This window comes from Theropithecus gelada, chromosome 1 (genome assembly GCF_003255815.1).
Source record: "Theropithecus gelada isolate Dixy chromosome 1, Tgel_1.0, whole genome shotgun sequence".
Classification (NCBI taxonomy): Eukaryota; Metazoa; Chordata; class Mammalia; order Primates; family Cercopithecidae; genus Theropithecus; species Theropithecus gelada.
This window is the reverse complement of record NC_037668.1, coordinates 179,669,957-179,688,766: the sequence shown is the minus strand read 5'-3', so window position 1 is coordinate 179,688,766 and position 18,810 is coordinate 179,669,957. Positions and strand designations below refer to the sequence as shown.

Sequence of the window (18,810 nt, the reverse complement as noted above, 5' to 3'; positions counted from 1 at the left end):
GCTCAGGATATCCAAAGAGCCCAGGAAGTGAGGTTAACAGCGTGGTACCCAGTGCCAACTTGATAGGGGGAAGACCAGACCCAAAGGGCGAGAGTCAAGCTCATAACCAAGTGCGGAAAGAGCATCTCACTTACCGCTCTCCACCTTAAATTTCTCGTGCCGCCCCTTCAGGCCATCGATCTCGGATTGCTGATCAGCAAGGAACTTTTCAAGTTTGTTCTGGACAGACTTGGGCAGCTTGTTCAGCTCTGTGCGCTCCAGGACTTGCTGCAACACCGCCGCCATGTCAGTGGGGCCAGGGGCCCCAGTGGCAGCGGCTGACGGGGTAGAAGCGGAGAAGAAAGGCGAAGACCAGGAGGACCCAGACGCCTGGGCCGCCGCCTCTACCACCTCGCTCGGTGGCTCGCGCGCGCCCGCCCGCCGGAGACTCCCGCGGCGGGACCCTGGGAAATCGAGTCCAGCCTAAGCGGCGGCGCTTCAGCAACAGCACCTCACCGCCCGCGACCGAAGTGCGCGCGCAGCCGTTGGAAGCTACGCACCCTGGGACCCGAGCTCAGCTGCTACCCCGATCCTATTGCGCACTCAATTTTCTGTCTTCCAGCTCCACCCACTTCAGGCCTTGTAGGCCTCTGGGAAATGTAGTGTTTATCTCATTCCCTTCCGCGAGCCCAATCCCGCACCGCCCTTTCAGTTTCCGTTTTTCTCCCCGCCCCCCTGGCTCTCCTATCTCTGCTCCGTAACCGCTGTCCGCACGGTGGCGCCACATACGTACTCGTCACCCCATGGCCCTCCCTGAAGAGCTGGTGACCTTACCATCAAAGCCCCGGGATGCCATGGATCGTCCTCTTTGGCGGCTTCTGGACACTGAGCCACTAGAGGGCATCGGTCCCGGTAGGGGCGGACGGCAGGCTCCAGGCTACCGCCACGCTCTCTATGGCGCCCAGAAGGGGGCGGGGTGGCGACCGCAGTCGCTTTGGCTGAGGCTCTGCGGTGAAGGGAGGGGGGCGTTTTACGTCATCAATCTGCGCCACCTGACTCCCAAGACCCTAGCTTTGGAGTGGGAAGTGAGGTGTGGGAAGTAGGTCGCTTTCTGATGAATTACGTGGCAGTGAATTGAGACCGGAGGGAATCTGGCCCCTAGAGGCTGGTACTTGCGCCCCCAAACCCCATCTCCAGCAGACAGACTGTCCGAGGTAATTGTCGGCCACGAGTGCACATTCTGAAAACAGGTAAGTCAGCCTAAATGTAGTGTGTGTGTGTGTGCGTGCGTGCGTGTGCACTAGAGCACACAGCTCCCTTTTCAAGACAAAAAGGAAGGGACAGAGTGTTGGAAACATATGGACAGTCACTCTGGCACACACTTCTGACGAACTTACCTTGTGTGAAACGGCGTACCTAAATGGTTTTTGGCGGTGGAGAGGTGGTACTGAGTGGTACAGTACCCGGGAATTTAAGGACCCGGGTTAATTCTTCAGGAGGAGAATTAAAAGAAACCGTTAGCACTTTGAGTGTAGCCTGTGTTTTAAATTTTTCGTTGCAGAAATTGCTACCTAACATTATATTGTTTTTAAAATTGAAAACTGTTATAACTGAAGTTTTTAAACACAGTGTTAATTGCTACAGTAATAGAACTTGCATGTTTCCAGATCATAATTCTGTAATTTTAAAGCTCAATCCGTAGATTGCTTCGTGTTTAATTACTCTTCAGAAAGAATTTATTAAATTATTCATTGTAAATAATGCATTCCCAATGTCTTCTCTCTGCAGTTCCCACAGTCGTGGGCCTACTGTGAATTGGAGATTTATTTCTTATATGAAATTTATTCTTTTTCTCTAGTTCCTACTTTTGAATCATGTTGTGAAGCCATCTAAGAAATATAAATGGAAGCATTTTGTGATATTTTGTAATAACTAAGGAAAAATAAATCAGCAGCGGAGCTTAAGGTTGATTTTTCCCCCAAAATACTTTTTAGATAAGCACTGTAATTAAAGTTGCTGATATATGAAGTATTATGCTATGTCCTAAGCACACAGTATTATCATACTGTTGATCTGTCATTTGGGAAATGTAGATTTTCTGTATTTAGATTCACAGAATCCTAACATTAGATAGGTTTTCAGATCTGCTAGGATTCAAATGCTTTATTTTATAGATTAGGAAACCGGAGCCCAGGAAGAATGAGTTGTGTCAGTCACAGAGCTTGGATCACAAAGGCTTTGGCTGATATACAACATTTCTGGAAAATTATGACCCTATAAGGCAAAATACAGTGGTCCCTTAGTGTCGGTGGAGCATTGGTTCCAGGACCCTCTCACCTGCCCACCCCATGGATACCGAAATCCATAGATGCTCCAGTTCCTTATATTAAATGGTGTAGCATTTGGATACTTTAAATCATCTCTAAATTACTTATAATGCCTAATACAATGTAAATGCTATAGTTGTATTGTTTAGGGAATAGTGACAAGAAAAAACATCTTTGCACTAATGGTACAGATGTAATCATGCTTTTTTAAAATAGAATTTCTTTCAGTCTGTGGTTGGTTGGCTACATGGAAGTGGAAACCACAGATATGGAAAGCTGACTATATATATTTTTAGTACTGCCTTTTATAAAGTATGGTTGACTACATTTAAACATTTTGAAAGAGCTCTAAAGAAAAATTTATCTGACATTCAATCCGATTTCATAATTGAACAGATTTTCACCTCTCTATTGCATTGAGTTTCTTACACATTAATATGGCTATTAGTGACACCCTAGAAGAACTAAGGTTAAAAGGGTAAATATAACTTTGGAATTATTTGTATTTGTTGCAAGAATTAAGAATTATTAGAGCAGAAGGAAAAGGAGTATAATATGATGAAGTAGAGGAAAGTTAATATATAGAATTTCATACCTTAAGGCATTACTAAAAGGTAAAAGCTCTTAACTTCACAGAGGCATCAGTGATATTTAGACAAGCATTCCTAGACTTAGTCTCTAAAAAATGATATGCAAATCTGATTCACGTCTATTGTTGTCAAAAAAGAGCTAGGAAGAAATTAACGTATTTTGAGACAAAACTGAGCAAGCTCATTGAAACAATAATGAAACAGCCTCTAGTAGGACAGTTCAAACTTGAATCCATTCTCTGGGCTTTAATTTTAAAATGCAAAACCATCTTGTGACTGACAGTTTACTGGTATCAGATATACCATCCCAGCATATCTCTGGTAGCCTTAACTTTGTGGTACTGAATAAGATTCACATTTTTTACAGAACCCAAATGATGATTGTTCCTAAATTGCAGTGTTCAAAATACTGTAACTGTGTTTCTGCAGTCTCTGTTTGTTTTATAGCTCTTTTGGGTATCATCTCTTTTACGTTTTCATCCTCACCAATTATGAGCTCCTTGATTTAATCATTCATTATATTGCCTAGCTCTTTTATTCAGTATCTTTGGTTTTAAGCTATAGAAATGCAAATCGAAGGAGCATAAGCCAATAGAGGGAATGAATATACTGATTTCCTTCCACAAATCAGAGAGAAAGCAGAACAAGAGCTATGCTTAGTAATGATTTAATTGAAGGACTGGTTACGATTCCTCGTTACGAGAATGGTGTTGAAAAACAGGGATTCTAGAGCTGGAGTGTCTCCTTTGCCACTTAACCAACTTTGTCATTTTGGCAAATTATTTAATCAACTTTTCTCATTTCAGTTTCTTCATATATAAAATGAGGATTATAATGGTACCTACTTCCTGGGGTTTCATGAATTATTGTTACATGGAAAGTACTTACAATAATGCCTTGTTCAAAATAGAAGCTATATAAATGTTGTTGTTGTATTGCTATTTTTCTACTTAAATAACTCTTACTGTAGTATATATTGCTCAAGGACAGAGACTGTGTTGCTCATCTTTGTGTTATCCCACTTAGCATAGTTTCTAAGCAAAAGTATAGTTCTTTCATATATGCTTATCAAGTAAATGAATTTGACTCTACTTCCTAATGAACTATTCAGAAATTCATGTTTACTATTTTAGCAATGAGAACACTGAGACTTAGCAATATGTTATCAAAGACAATACAACTAGGAAGTAGATCTAAAATAAGAAATCTGATGTGTTGGCCCGGCACGGTGGCTCACGCCTGTAATCCCAGCACTTTGGGAGGCCGAGGCGGGCGGATCACCTGAGGTCAGGAGTTCGAGACCAGCCTGGCCAATATGGTGAAACCCCGTCTCTACTAAAAATACAAAAATTAGCCGGGCATGGTGGTGGGTGCCTGTAATCCCTCCTACTCAGGAGACTAGAGGCAGGAGAATTGCTTGAACCCGGGAGGCAGAGGTTACAGTGTGCCAAGATTGTGCCGTTGCACTCCAGCCTGGGTGACGAGGGCAAAACTCCATCTCAAGAAAAAATAAATTAAAAAAAAAAAAAAAGGAAGAAAGCAATCTGATGTATTGCCTACTAGTTTAGTATCCTCTCCCTTATCCCAGCTTTGAGAAAAAGGTTTGATCTCTCATGTCAACTCTGGTTGATTTGTGGTTGTTTCCTGCTGCACTGTATTGAGAACTCTGGAACTACATCTGAACTTTGCAAGAAGGAATACACTGTGTAATAAGCATTTGCTGCAAGGCCTGGGATGGCCTCAGGATAGTATCACTTCTTTTGCTGTACTACTCTCATGATAAAGACATTGCAAATGATATTTTACCTAAAAATACTGTATCTTTTTTTCTTGTAATATAGGAGATTTTAGTTCCTAAAAATGGGAAGAACCTACATTGTAGAAGAGACTGTTGGCCAGTATCTTTCAAACATAAATCTCCAAGGAAAGGCTTTTGTCTCTGGCCTTTTAATAGGACAGGTATGTATCTTTTACTCTGTATTTATTACTAAATAATTACTCTGTAATTTATTAAAACAAATTACTTGTTTATTTAAAGTTAAAAGATGCTGTTTAATAATAAATTCAAGGTTGGGGGATGGAAGAAGGAATGTAGAAAAAGTAACTTTAAAGTAGATCTTTGGGGAAACATGGAAAAGTGACAAACCTAGCCCAGTTTTGCTCAAGTCAGGACACCTTCCCCTTTCACCATGTAAAAGTAATTTATTACATGGAAACTTCAGAATTAGAATGTTCATTGACCAGATTATTCACATTTTGTTGTCTTTCCAGAGTGTTTTGTACTCCCTTCTAATCTTTCTGATATCTGGTTATTCAATTCTTTACAAAGGAAGCTTTTGAAAATTTTATTCCTATTCTGATTTGTGTTGTCTCATATTAGACATTATAGCAACAGTGGTCATATTTTCATATGCTATAGTACCCATCTTACTGCATTTTTTTTTTTTTATGTTGGATCAATAAGGAGGGAGAGGGATTGGGAAAAATTTGGAAATTAGACAAATTCTAATTTCTTCTTAGAGCTATGTCTTAAAAATCGACACAAAATCAAACAGAGATTCAGGTACTTATTTTAAAACCTATGGCACTGATTTGTTATAGGTGAAAGAAGAACCTGTTAATCAGCTGGAGGGACTGGTCAGCAGTACAAAGCAAAAAAAAACAAACGAGTCACACAGGCAAGCTGACTGTGTCTATCCAAAAACACTGGGGGAGAGTGCACTTTGGCCCAAGGACTTGATTTTGAGGCCTACTAGCCAATAAAGCTCTTATTGGGACAATTTTCTTTCTAGATAACTTAGACTGATGCCTTAGAATCTTCAAATTACGTAATTAACTTTCCTTATTCTGATTCTATCCATATTCCCAAGCTACTTTCTTTTATAGTTTGATGCCCCATGTTATCTATTTATAAAGAATACACTGTCCAGAGGACTCGTGTTCAGATGCCTTCATGACATTTTAGCTTTCTACATCATTCTGAATAAACTCAGTTAATGTCAGTCTAGCCATGAAAGACAGGCTCATTTTCAGAATTTTTACAAATCTCATTTCTTAATTTGCAAAACAGAGGGCACGTCTACATGGATCAACCAGGTAGCACCACCCTGTGAAGCCTCTCATTAGACAACCAGACCACCTCTCTTGAGAACAGTGTGAATTTCTTTTTAATTCAGTTACTTAGCATGTAATTCGGGGCTCTTTTTGTTAGGAGTTTTCTGTTTAAGTTTTTTTGTTTCTCTTTGTTTACAACATTAAAGAGAAGAAGTCTTAGAGAAAGATGTGATTGGTAGAAATAAAAAGTCAGGGAGAAAGACCCTCTTCTAAATTTGTCTTAATTGGATAAAGGTTGTTTCTAAAGCTCAGGCAAACTGCCATCTGACAAATGAGTGTCTCATAATTTAAGGCCTTCCTTCCATCTGTCTTTATGCTTTAGTATGTATTGCTCAAGGACAGAGGAATTCATTCCTTTCAGTATTCTACGTGCTTTTTCTTCACTTTTCTTCCAGGGTTTATTGCTTTTTCCTCTCCTTCCCCTTAAGCTTGCTTGTTTCCTGGTCTCTGTCAGTTTTTCTTTTCAAAGTTATACATTTTATGAAGAAAAGAGAAGCCTTCTTAACTGAGACCTACCTTCTTTTCCTGTGTTTATTTGAATGTAAGTTCCTGAAAATAACTTGTAGGAATAATTAATCTTATTTTCTATCCCAAGGTGATACTAATGATCATTTTAGGTCTAATACATTTCAGGTCGTGTGTGGGGATGATACAATGCTAACTTGCATTAGCAGTGTTATTTTCGCTCTTTTTTGTAGGAAACTTTCACTCTAGTGAAACTGAGCTATTAAATGTTCCCTACATTTATTTTTAGATCTCCCACCTTTGGTCACTACTTAACTGATCTTACAACTGAAGAACAGATTGGGTGTGGTGGTTCATGCCTGTAATTCCAATGCTTTGTGAGGCTGAGGTGGGAGGATTGCTTGAAGCTCGGAGTTTGACCTAGCCTGGGCAACATAGCAGGACTCTGTCTCTACAAAAAAGTAAAAAAAAAAAAAAAAAGTTAGCCGGGCGATTGTGGCTGGTTGTTCAAGCCTTGTAGTCCTAGCTACTTGGGAGACTACTCGGGAGGATTGCTTGAGCCCAGGAGTTCAAGGTTGCAGTGAGCTGTGATCACGCCACTGCACTCTAGCCTGGGCATTAGAGCAAGACCCTGTCTCTAAATAAACAAACACACACACGCACACACACAAAGAACAAAAAACAAAACAGAAAAAACCCCTGAAGAACATAGAATCTGTTGTCACTTTGAATTGTGTCCCAAATCCCCTTTGTTATTCTGTGGAAATGTATGTGGAAGTTCCCCACTGTCATCATTTCAGTTAAAATAAGATACAAAAGGTCACTTGTTTAATTTCACTGATATTTTCCAATCTGTTCACTTACTATTTATAAAACAAATATATCTAGAAAATATAACAAATATAACTAGAAAACTGAATAAGCATATTACTTTTTAGTTAATGTAATTCATTCACTCATCCCATAAACCATTTTTAGGGACCACTCTGTGATTTATATTTGAGTTGTCCAAATAAATAAGAAGCTGATATTAAATACGTTAAAAGATAAACAACATGTGAGGGAAAGGTTGTAAGGCCACTCTTAAAAATTAGCTTCCCTTTAGCTTCCACTATAATGTTGGTGTTAATGATTTAACCTGTTAACAAATATTACTCAGTTTTTGCATGTCATAAAAGCTAAGGAATTCAGGTACCACTCTAATTAGATTGAGGAATCAGATGCCACTCTAACAAGCTTTTAAATTTGTTTTTGAAGTGTTCTTCACAAAAGGATTATGTGATTCTTGCCACTAGAACGCCCCCCAAAGAGGAACAAAGTGAGAACCTCAAACATCCCAAAGCTAAGTTGGATAACTTGGATGAAGAATGGGCCACAGAACATGCCTACCAGGTTATCTTATTTTTCTGTTTATGTGTTTTAGTTTCATTTCAAAAAAGCTAGAATCAAGAAGATTTAGTGACTGAGTAGAGAGAAGAGACATAGGGAGAAAGTAGCTAAATATGACTGAGATTGTTAGCTGGGGTGTCTAGGAGGATAGTGTTGGCATTATACAAGGAAGAAACAGATTTGGGATGAGTGAGTGGGAATAATGACTAAATTCACTTACAAGTATTTATTGAATGAATTATGTATCATCAAATACATAATGTTAGAATAAGCTAAAAATAGAATTACTTCCTTTTCTGGGGTTGGGGGTGACGGGAGGGAACTTAGAGGACGAGTCAATAGGTACAGAAAGCCACCATAGCACACGTATAACTATGTGACAAACCTGCCCATTCTGCGTTTTTGGGTTTTTGTTTTTTTGAAGAAAAAGAATTTTCTTTAAGAAATAAAAGAATTATTTCCTTTTCCAATCAACTTTAAATCTTTTAAACTCAAACTTGTGTTTCTGTGTCTGTGTATATATATATATATATACGTGGACATATATCTGTATCTGTGTTTGTGATTATGGGGCAGTGCATAGTTATATACAACAAAAATCCTGCCTGTAATCCCAGCACTTTGGGAGGCCAAGGCGGGTGGATCACCTGAGGTCAGGAGTTCGAGACCAGCCTGGCCAACATGGCAAAACCCCGTCTCTATTAAAAATATGAAAAATTAGCCAGGTGTGGTGGCAGGTGCCTATAATCCCAGCTACTTGGGAGGCTGAGGCAGGAGAATTGCTTGAACCCGGGAGGCAGAGGTTGCAATGAGTCAAGATCGCGCCATTGTACTCCAGCCAGAGCGACAAAGCAAGACTGTCTCAAAAAACAAAACAAAACAAAACAAAAAACAAAGAAATTCAATATTTAATTATTATTGTTTTAGTCCGTTTGTGTTGCTATTAAGGAATACCTAAGACTGAATAATTTGTAAAGAAAAAAGGCCTTTTTGGCTCATGATTCTGCTGGCTGCAAGATTGAGCATCTGGTGAAAGCCTCAGGCTGCTTCTGTTCATGTCAGAAGGCAAATTGGAGCTGGTGTGTAAAGATCACGTGGCCAGAGAGGAAGCAAGGGGTTGGGAGGTGCCAGGCCTTTTTTTTTTTTTAACAACCAGCTCTCCTAGGAACAAATATAGCGAGAACTCGTTCGTTGGTGTGAGGATGTAACCAAGCCATTAATGAGGGATCTGCCCCATGACCCAAACAGCTTCCATTAGACCCCACTTGGGTTCACATTTCAACATGATGTTTAAGGGGGACAAACATGGCAACTATCTTCTAAAAAAAATATTAAGTATTGTAAAGTTAAATTCCCAATGGTTTATAAATAACTTTCTACTCTAATTTTGCTTTTGGTCTCTCATGAAATTGTATATGACACACACAAACACACACACACACACACACACACAGAGTATTAATGAATTTATATAGTAAATTAGCTTAACCTTTTACCTCTAGAAAGAAAAGGTTGATTTTACTTTTTCCCCTTTCTTGCTGTCACCTCCATCTCCTAAAAAATGGTTAATTTTTTGTGTTGGTGATTTTGAAAAGATAGCAGGCTCCCTATGCTAAATATGAAAACTTTGTCAAATTGTGCTACTATAGTAAGTAGAGTTTATTAAATTAGAGGAAACCACCAGCAGACATAATGCAGGTAGATTAAGGATTAGAGCATGGTATCTAATTTTTTAAGACTCTACTCTGATTAATTCCTTATACATTAACTAATGAAAAGCTAACCAAAGCACTCTAATCTCTGAGTGTAGATGATAGAAAAAAATCCATGTGGTGTTAAGAACTAGCCACAATCATGTGAAGGGAAATACAAATATGGAGATATCATGGTAGTATGTATCAAAAACATTGAAAATATGTATAACTTCTTAAACCAGTTGTCCATCTCAAGGGATTTGTCCTAAACAAATAATTCTATGAATGCAGAAAGACGTACTAGGATTTTTAATCTATATTATTTTAAGGTAAAATTAGATATAACATAAATGCCCAATATCAGTAAATGGGCTTAAAAATTTGAGGTTAATCTATGCAATAGAAAATAATGGATTTTCAAGTCAGACTCCGTCTGTTCAAATTCCAGATCTAGTATGCTGCTAAAAATAGGGATACAAAGGTAGAATTACTTACTCCCTTAAGGAGCTCCCTGACCAACTAGTAGGGTTCACAGATAACTATAATATAAGGCTATGTGATAAAATCCTTGGGAAAACTACCCCAAAGCCCTATGGGAGTTCAGAGATCAAAGGATCAGAGAAGGCAGCTTCTTCAAGCTGCCTTTGAAGTATCCAGTAGAGTTGAGACACGTAGAAATATAAGAGAAAGTCATTTTTGGCCTAGGGAGCACCCTGAGTAAAGACATAGGGTTAGAAAGCTTAGGATGTATATGGGAAACAGTTTATAGCTCATTTGACTCTACTTTTCAAGTAGTTTTTGACAAATATTTGAATTACTTGAGGAAAAGTAGTGTCAAATGAGGGTATAAACATCAGATTGACCAAATTCTAGAAAGTCTGAAATATCAATCTAAAACTTAATTTTATTTAGCTGATGGTGGGACACCATTGAAAAAATATTTCAGTCTTTGATCTCCTGAGAAAGGGGTTTATTTATTGATGTAGCTAAAGGATGTTGTTATCAGATAGTTTTATTTATAAGGTAGTTTTAAGGTGAAAAACTAAGGACGCTCTAAGAAGACAGTTTCTCAAACGGAAAGGATTGCGTATAGTGCCAAATGCTTTCGTTACCTAATACTGTATTTCTATTTTTAGGTATCCAGAATGCTACCAGGGGGACTTTTAGTTCTTGGAGTATTTATTATTACTACTTTAGAACTGGCAAATGATTTTCAAAATGCCCTGCGTAGAGTAAGTTTGATATATCGAAAATTCTTAATGAAATCAGTTATATGTTATTTTTATTGATTATGAGTATATATAATGATTCTAGGCATATTTAAATTTCTTTTCCATAATTCTTTTTGCTGGGGTTACATTGAAAAAGCTTTTTTCACTCAATTTCTTGGATATCTTGAGTGTAAAAACTGTTTATATTTTTTAAAACTACATATTTTAAAATAGTCTTTATTTTAGAGATAATTCTGACTATTAGGAAACAAGTTATAATGCTTTAACAGTTTTTCTTGTACAATAGCAGTATTCTGTCACACATTCCATTTAGCACCTAGTGATTATTGTAACATGAAATTAATAGGTGCTGAAATTCTTTACCTTCTTTTCAATTCTTCTTGGATCCCAAGAGTAAAACATAAAGAATCAGATTATTCCTGGACACAGTATCTATCAGGAATCTCCTGTGTTTTTTGCTTAATTACTGCACCAGAGAATAGGGTAATGTAGTGTAAAAGTAAATATGAAGTTGCACAAGCTGTTTTCCCTTAAACCCAAACCTAAGGTAAACTCTGTGTAGCCAGCTCTTTCAACATTCAGGATCCACATGAACTTTTTGAAGGGTATTTCATACCCCAAAAGAGGGGGGACCTTTTAATCTTGAGACATATAAAACCCAACCTCAGCAGTATCCCACAAAAAGTGTGCAGCTGAGAACTTCAGATGTTACAGATTTTTTCAGTCTTGTAACCTGTCCTGTCAGATGTCCAAGCCTCAAGCCTCTGATATTTGCACCTAAGGGAGTAAGGGAAGAAAATGGAGATATTCTCCCTGCTAAATTGTTTGACCCTCTGCCAATTTTTCCATCTTAAATAAATTTACCTTGTTCACAATTTTTCATTCCCTTTAGCATTTTGAAATTTAACCTAAATCTATGCGTATTTAATATTAATAGCATTGATTGTGCACCCTTTTGTGGCTGGTGCTGAATTGAGTGGGTTGAATGTGGGCCCAGTGCTAGAGGGATATAGCCAGGCCCACTTTCCTTGCTTTTGTATCTTTTGTTCCTAAAAAGTATATAAAACTTTAGAAATGCTTATCTGTAAAATTACTGAGTTTCAATTATCTAATTGTTTCCATTGGCTTACATTGACCAACACTATAAGAAACAGCCTTATAAAACTTGTCAGTGTCACCCATTGTTGTTAAGAACTTTATTCATCATGTTACATTAATATTGTGTTTCCGGAAGAAATTTCTTTTTATATCATGAAGAAAGTTGTGCCTCCTCTGATGATTGTTTGTCTTCAGCTTACAGACCATGTGAATTAGGTTACAGATTAGATTTCTCTCTGTGCATTATTGTTAGAAAGCTTAGAGCAAAATGTGTTACCACCCCTTATATCAAGTATGCATTTTTATAATTCTTATTTCAGACACAAATTTATCTCACTATTCTACTTTAACTTTTAATTTATGTTATTACTATATTTTATATGTTGTTATATATTGCCTTAAGTCTTGTGTGACATTTAAACAAGAAATGCTAATGACATGCTTGATTTCTTTAGTTAAAATCACTTGTCATTTCTCATTCTAATGAAAATAAAGTCTCTGTTCTATAGTTTATGTAAATTCTAGTTGCCCCAAATTAATTGTTCATGTCCAGTTAATCACTAATGACAGTGAATTACATTTTTTTATTTAAACCCAATTTTTTTGTAATTTCCTAAAAGGGACTCAAAAGGTTAGTAATTAGCTCCAGTCTTTAATTTGAAGAAAAGAAAAATTAATGGTGGCACATACCTGTAGTCTCAGCTACGTGGGACGCTGAGGTGAGAGAATTGCTTGAGCCCAGGTATTGAAGGCCAACTTGAGCAACATAATGAGACCCCTTCTCCAGTAAAGAATCATGCACGTTATGCACATGTACCCTACAACTTAAAGTATAATAATAATAAATAAATTAAAAAAAAAAAAAAAGAATCATGAAATTTTAAAGCTAGATGAGAGTTGGGGACATTATAATTGCCTATTTCAACACTCACTTTTTTTTTTTTCATTTTGCATTCAATCGATGTGTATTTTTCTCTTTCAGCTAATGTATGCTGTGGAAAAGTCTATAAATAGAAAGAGATTGTGGAATTTCACAGAGGAGGAGGTCTCAGAACGAGTGACACTTCACATTTGTGCTTCTACAAAAAAGTATCTTTTGTTCAGTTTATGGTTTAAAAGTACAAAGTACCAAAATAATATTATTGCAAGGTTTTTTTGCTATTTAAATCATCGTTTAAAAAATAGGCATAGTTTTGTAAGATTTTTCTGTAAATAACATGGAATTAGAGCTGCTAATAATAATAATAGCAATAATGGTTGTTAATCATGTCCCAAGGTCATAAAAAGCTTGAGATCTGAAATATGAAAGTCTCAGGATTTTGAATTTTTTACCTATCTGCCCCGGTACATCCAAGCACAATAGGTTCTCTACAGAGATAAATGCCTAACTCATGACTTAGGCAAGGTAATGTTTTTATTTTGGTAAAGTTTTCACCTCCAGTTTCGATAGATAATGATGTACAATTCAAAGCACAGGTGCACAGAGCTGGATAGTATAGGACATCGGAGAAATTCTTATGTCTTTGGCTAAGATGAAATGACACTAAAAGCCAGTTACAGGGCCTCCTTACCTTCTCTTATCTACACCTTGCCAGGGCAAGGGTACCTCCCAAGCAAGGGTTAGCCTCACCGAAGGAGTGACACGATTGATGGACTTCCAAAGACAGAATTTTAAAAGTGACCATTCCTGCAGAAGCAGGGCTTTTTTTTTTTTTCTTTTTATATCTTTAGTATTTAACTGCAAAGTTTCATGTACAAGCCCTTTAATCCAGTAAATAGTCTCAGGTTTGACCTCATATAAAACAGTGCTACTTTTTTTAATGGAGAATGTGTATTTGAGCAGAATTTCACAAGTGCTTTGATTCTATTTATTGCAATTAGCAGGATTCATAAAAGGTAGGAAATGATTTTTCAAGCATCTCAAGTAGTATAGTGACAGCAGTTTACATGTCTGACTACATATACACATATATGTATACACCTGCACACATGTATACATATATGTACGCATATCTTTAAAGTTATGATTTTGTAAGAACTTTTGGATGTGTGCATTTTTTAGTTTATTTTTTGATGGTTTATATTCTTTTAGTTATCAATAATGCCTTTTTTGGTTATTTCTTTCCTTAATTAGTAAAGAATATTTTGTCGAACTTATGATATGCATGATCCAAAGGTAAGAAATTTACTCTTTAAAGATTTTTCTGTGTCACAAAGTATTTTCAATCAAAATTCAGCTTTATATTTAGTTTTAATAATTTCCATTGCCATCACTTCCTACTGATGTCTACAGCTAACTATAATTTTTACTTTGAACTATGATTAATTTTATTAAAGGTAAGGAAAACTTTTGTGTGTGTGACAGGGTCTCACTCTGTTGCCCAAGCTAGAGTGCAGTGGTGCAGTCATGGCTCACTGCATCCTCCACCTCTTGGGCTGGAGGGATACTCCCACCTCAGCCTCCTGAGTAGCTGAGACTACAGATGTGCACCACTGCACCGTAATTATTATTATTATTATTATTATTTTGATAGAGATAGGGTTTTGCCATGTTACTCATGCTTGTCTTGAACTTCTGGGCTCAAGTGATCTGCCTGCCTTGGCCTCCCAAAGTGCTGGGATTGCAGGCTTGAGCCACCAGGCCCAGCCAACTTTTAAAAAAAATTGTTAAAATATCTTTGTTAATCTCCTCCTGCCTTGTTTGTGTATTTAGTTTTATATTTGAGAGGCTGTTAATAAAAGTGACTGAGGACTTTGGTAGCTGCAATGCCTACTAAACAAGCTATGTGTATTCAGCAAAACCCAGACTAGCACTTTGCTAATGCATCTAAAAGGGTTGTGAAAAAGTAACTTTGCAGTGTCATTAGCAAGGACGGGACAGAAGGAGAATGCCTGCCACCTAGGAGTTGCTCAGTGATTATTTGCTTCACATCAGAATCTTCAATATTGATACTGTTGAAGCTAGAGGATCAAAGGACCTTTCAGAATTCTAAACATGGAAATTTCTGATTCTTTTTCTGTCTACCATTGGGAGGAGCAGTGATGCCAAGGATGCCAAGCTTGAAGAGTACTGAACTTAACACATGCTTTCTTTTGTATTTAGTTCAACCTGTAGTCTTTTGATCGAGGGTTTAGCCATATATGTTAGATATCAGCTTGTATGCGTTATTTAGGTTATATACTTAATGATGTTTTGTTGATCCATGTATTTTATCTAGACCACATCATAGTTATTTTTCTCCCTTCTCCACTACTAGGGTTCAGCAAGACCAGCAGATTGGAAGTATCAAAGTGGATTATTATCCTCATGGCTTTCTTTAGAGTGTACAGTTCAAATTAATATTCATATCCCACTTTCTGCTACTTCTGTCAGCTATACTCTGGAGAAAAATACAAAGGTATCAGGGTAAAATGAATTTTCTTCAGTGATTGCTAAGTGAACAATCTGCTTTTATTTTGCTTGCATGTGTCATTCATTTTACAATCCTAAAAAATTACATTCTGTTTATATGAGTGAGTAACCATACCCACAGCCAAATTAGAAATTTTTGGAAGTGGAACAATGTCATAATACTAGTGTATTCAGTTTAATAATAACTAATAATTTAGTTATTGAACTAAATACACTAGTATTTATTATGTGCCAATTAAGTATTATTATGTGCTTTGTCATTAAACTAAATACACCAGTATTCATTAATTAACATATGTAAAATGTAATTAATGTACGAAGTTATAGTGTTTGGACTTTCAGCTTTCTCTTGGTACTTAGATTTTTTGTCTTTTTCCAGTTCTTTTTTGTATTTCTATACCATTCTTTTATTTTTATCTTATTTTTCTTCATTTTTCCCATTGAAGATGTCAAATGGAGCTTTTTTTAAAAAAATTATTTTGGCCGGGCGCGGTGGCTCAAGCCTGTAATCCCAGCACTTTGGGAGGCCGAGACGGGCGGATCACGAGGTCAGGAGATCGAGACCATCCTGGCTAACACGGTGAAACCCCGTCTCTACTAAAAATACAAGAAAAATTAGCCGGGCGAGGTGGCGGGCGCCTGTAGTCCCAGCTACTCGGGAGGCTGAGGCAGGAGAATGGCGTGAACCCGGGAGGCGGAGCTTGCAGTGAGCCGAGATCGCGCCACTGCACTCCAGCCTGGGGCACAGAGCAAGACTCCCTCTCAAAAAAAAAAAAAAAAAAAAAAAAAAAAATTATTTAGACATATTATTTGAGGTTTTTTTCTCACTTTTTTTTTTTTTTTAAGGTAATGGGCGTTAAATTTTATTTAACTGGTCATGTACTTAATAACCTCCCGAGTCTGTGACATAAATGTTATTCTGGGATAAAGATCAGAAAAAAACTATATTATTAGATATGATAAGGTACCAAGAATTGGGGGGTATAATTTTTTTTTAATTTGTGAAACTAGATTTAAATGCTGCATTAATGAGACTTTTAGGGATTTTAATATTTCAGTTTATTAGGTGAAAAAAGTAGATTATAGGAAGTTTAATTGAGATAGGAAATCTGAGAGATTTCCATGTTGTGTTTCTCTTAAGAATGGACTTACACGCTGGGCCAAGGAAATAGAAAATGGTGTTTATTTGATTAACGGACAAGTTAAAGATGAAGATTGTGACCTATTAGAAGGACAGGTGAGTTAAGAGAAAAATCATCTTATTAAATTGCTAATGCTTAAGGAAAAATAAAAGATGACTTATTTTTAGTCCTTGCCTACAAGAAAACTGATTTCATCTACCTCTCATTTATAATTTCTTTAAAAATAAAGGGCAAATGTTTTTCTTAGAAAAACAACCCCATTAAAAAGTAGGCAGAGGACATGAACAGACACTTTTCAAAAGAAGACATACATGCAACCAAGAATCGTATGAAAAAGTGCTCAGCATTACTGATCATTAGAGAAATGCAAATGAAAACCACAGTGAGATACCATCTCACACCAGTCAGAATGGCTGTTACTAAAAAGTCAAAAAGTAACAGATGCTGGTGAGGCTGCAGAGAAAAAGGAATGCTTACACACTGTTGGTGGGAGTATAAATAAGTTCAACCATTGTGGAAGGCAGTGTGGTGATTCCTCAAAGACCTAAAAACAAGGATACCATTTGATCCAGCAATCCTATTACTGGCTGTACACCCAAAGGGATATAAATTGTTTTATTGTAAAGACACATGCATACATTACGTTCACTGCAGCACTATTCACAATAGCAAAGACGTGGAATCAACCTAAATGCCCATCAATGATAGACTGGATAATGAAAATGTGGTATGTACACACCATGGAATACTATGCAGCTGTAAAAAAAGAACGAGATCATGTCCTTTGCAGGAACATGAGTGGAGATGGAGGCCATTATCCTTAGAAAACTAATGCAGGGGCCAGGCGTGGTGGCTCACATCTGTAATCCCAGCACTTTGGAGGGGCTGAGGTGGGTGGATCACTTGAGGTCAGGAGTTCAAGGTGAGCCTGGTCAGCATGGTGAAACCCTGTCTCTACTAAAAGTACAAAAGTTAGCCAGGTGTGGTGGCCGCTGCCTGTAATCGCAGCTATCAGGAGGCTGAAACAGAAGCATCGCTTGAACCTGGGAGGTGTAGGTTGCATTGAGCTGAGATCGTGCCACTGCACTCCAGCCTTGGGCTACAGAGTGAGACTCCATTTCAAAATAAAAGAAAAGGAAAAAAAGAAAACTAGCAGAGGAACAGAAAACCAAATACCATATGTTCTGACTTATAAGTGGGAGCGAAACAACGAAAACACATGGACACATAGAGGGGAAAAACACACACTGGAGCCTATCGGAAGGTAGAGGGTGGGAGGAGGGAGAAGGAGAGAATCAGGAAAAATAACTAATGGGTTCTAGGTTTGATACCTGGGTGATGAAATTATCTGTATGTCAAACCCCTATGACTCAAATTTACCTATGTAACAAACCTGCACATGTACTGATGAACTTAAAAAATAAGTAAGTCCAAGAAAAAAAGAGAAAATGATGTGATTGAAATCCCGAAACTTATGGGAGTGTCATCTGAATTTCATTTAATTTCCAAATTGCAAATTGCTGACCTGCAACCAAAGGCCACATGTTGTTCTGCCCTCATGGCAGTTCAAAAGCTATGGCAATTTTATAAGAGAAGTCTACAGAGGCTTCTAACATAGCTTTGACCTGAAGGAAGCAGAACTTCTGTGATCCCTCCCTTTTCAAAGCAGGGATCAGCAAACTTTATGTGAAGAGAAAAATACTACATATTTAGATTTCACAGTCTGTATTTTTATCTCTACTGTGTAGCATGAAAGCAGCTACAGGAGATATACATAAGCGAATGATCCTGGTTGCATACCAGTAAAACTTTATTTACAAAGACAGGTAGCAATGTGGGTATTTGCCCACAGGCAATGGTTTGCCAGTTGTTGCTTTAGAGGAATGAAAGTATGGAATTAATTGTTTTAAAGACTGCACATTGATCCAGAATACATAAAGTAATATCTATGTAAAAAACTAAATTAAAATAATTAAAAGACTTGTTTTTTCTAAGTTAGTACATCTACAATAGTCTAAGTTGTCTTTTATGTTCTATAGTCTTAACAATTTGGCTTTTTAACTTTTGTGTTTTTTCAGAAAAAATCTTCTAGAGGAAATACTCAAGCAACTAGTCATTCTTTTGATGTCAGAGTGCTAACGCAGTTGGTAAATATTTTAAAATACCACTTATTTAAAATATTTATTAGACTAACCATAATGAAACTTTCTGTTTTTATGTTTCTCATTAGAGAATAAAAGGATTTTAGAGCTGTAAGAGACTGTATGAAATGGCTGGTTATAGGAAGGTTATTCCCAAGAAACGTCATTTTAATAAAACCTGTTTGGGTTTTTTGCCTTAAGGATATTAAATTTTTAACATCAATAGC

At 37.2% G+C, this 18,810-nt stretch overlaps 2 protein-coding genes across 3 annotated transcripts in view; one reads left to right on the top strand and one right to left on the bottom strand.

The window, feature by feature from the left end:
- TPR (translocated promoter region, nuclear basket protein) overlaps positions 1-1,011 on the bottom strand; it is a 65,159-nt gene extending 64,148 nt beyond the window's left edge. For both annotated transcript variants that reach the window (XM_025377946.1, XM_025377955.1), the window contains exons 1-2: positions 814-1,011; positions 135-443 (exon numbers count right to left, since the gene is read on the bottom strand). In XM_025377946.1, coding sequence (XP_025233731.1) covers positions 135-443; positions 814-883 — 379 coding nt within the window. In that variant the 5' untranslated portion in view covers positions 884-1,011. The remainder of the gene's footprint in view (positions 1-134; positions 444-813) is intronic.
- ODR4 (odr-4 GPCR localization factor homolog) overlaps positions 519-18,810 on the top strand; it is a 43,073-nt gene continuing 24,781 nt past the window's right edge. Inside the window, exons 1-9 of the mRNA XM_025377973.1 lie at positions 519-1,229; positions 4,738-4,855; positions 7,733-7,867; positions 10,695-10,790; positions 12,871-12,977; positions 14,028-14,064; positions 15,146-15,286; positions 16,442-16,537; positions 18,521-18,589. Coding sequence (XP_025233758.1) covers positions 4,757-4,855; positions 7,733-7,867; positions 10,695-10,790; positions 12,871-12,977; positions 14,028-14,064; positions 15,146-15,286; positions 16,442-16,537; positions 18,521-18,589 — 780 coding nt within the window. The 5' untranslated portion in view covers positions 519-1,229; positions 4,738-4,756. The remainder of the gene's footprint in view (positions 1,230-4,737; positions 4,856-7,732; positions 7,868-10,694; positions 10,791-12,870; positions 12,978-14,027; positions 14,065-15,145; positions 15,287-16,441; positions 16,538-18,520; positions 18,590-18,810) is intronic.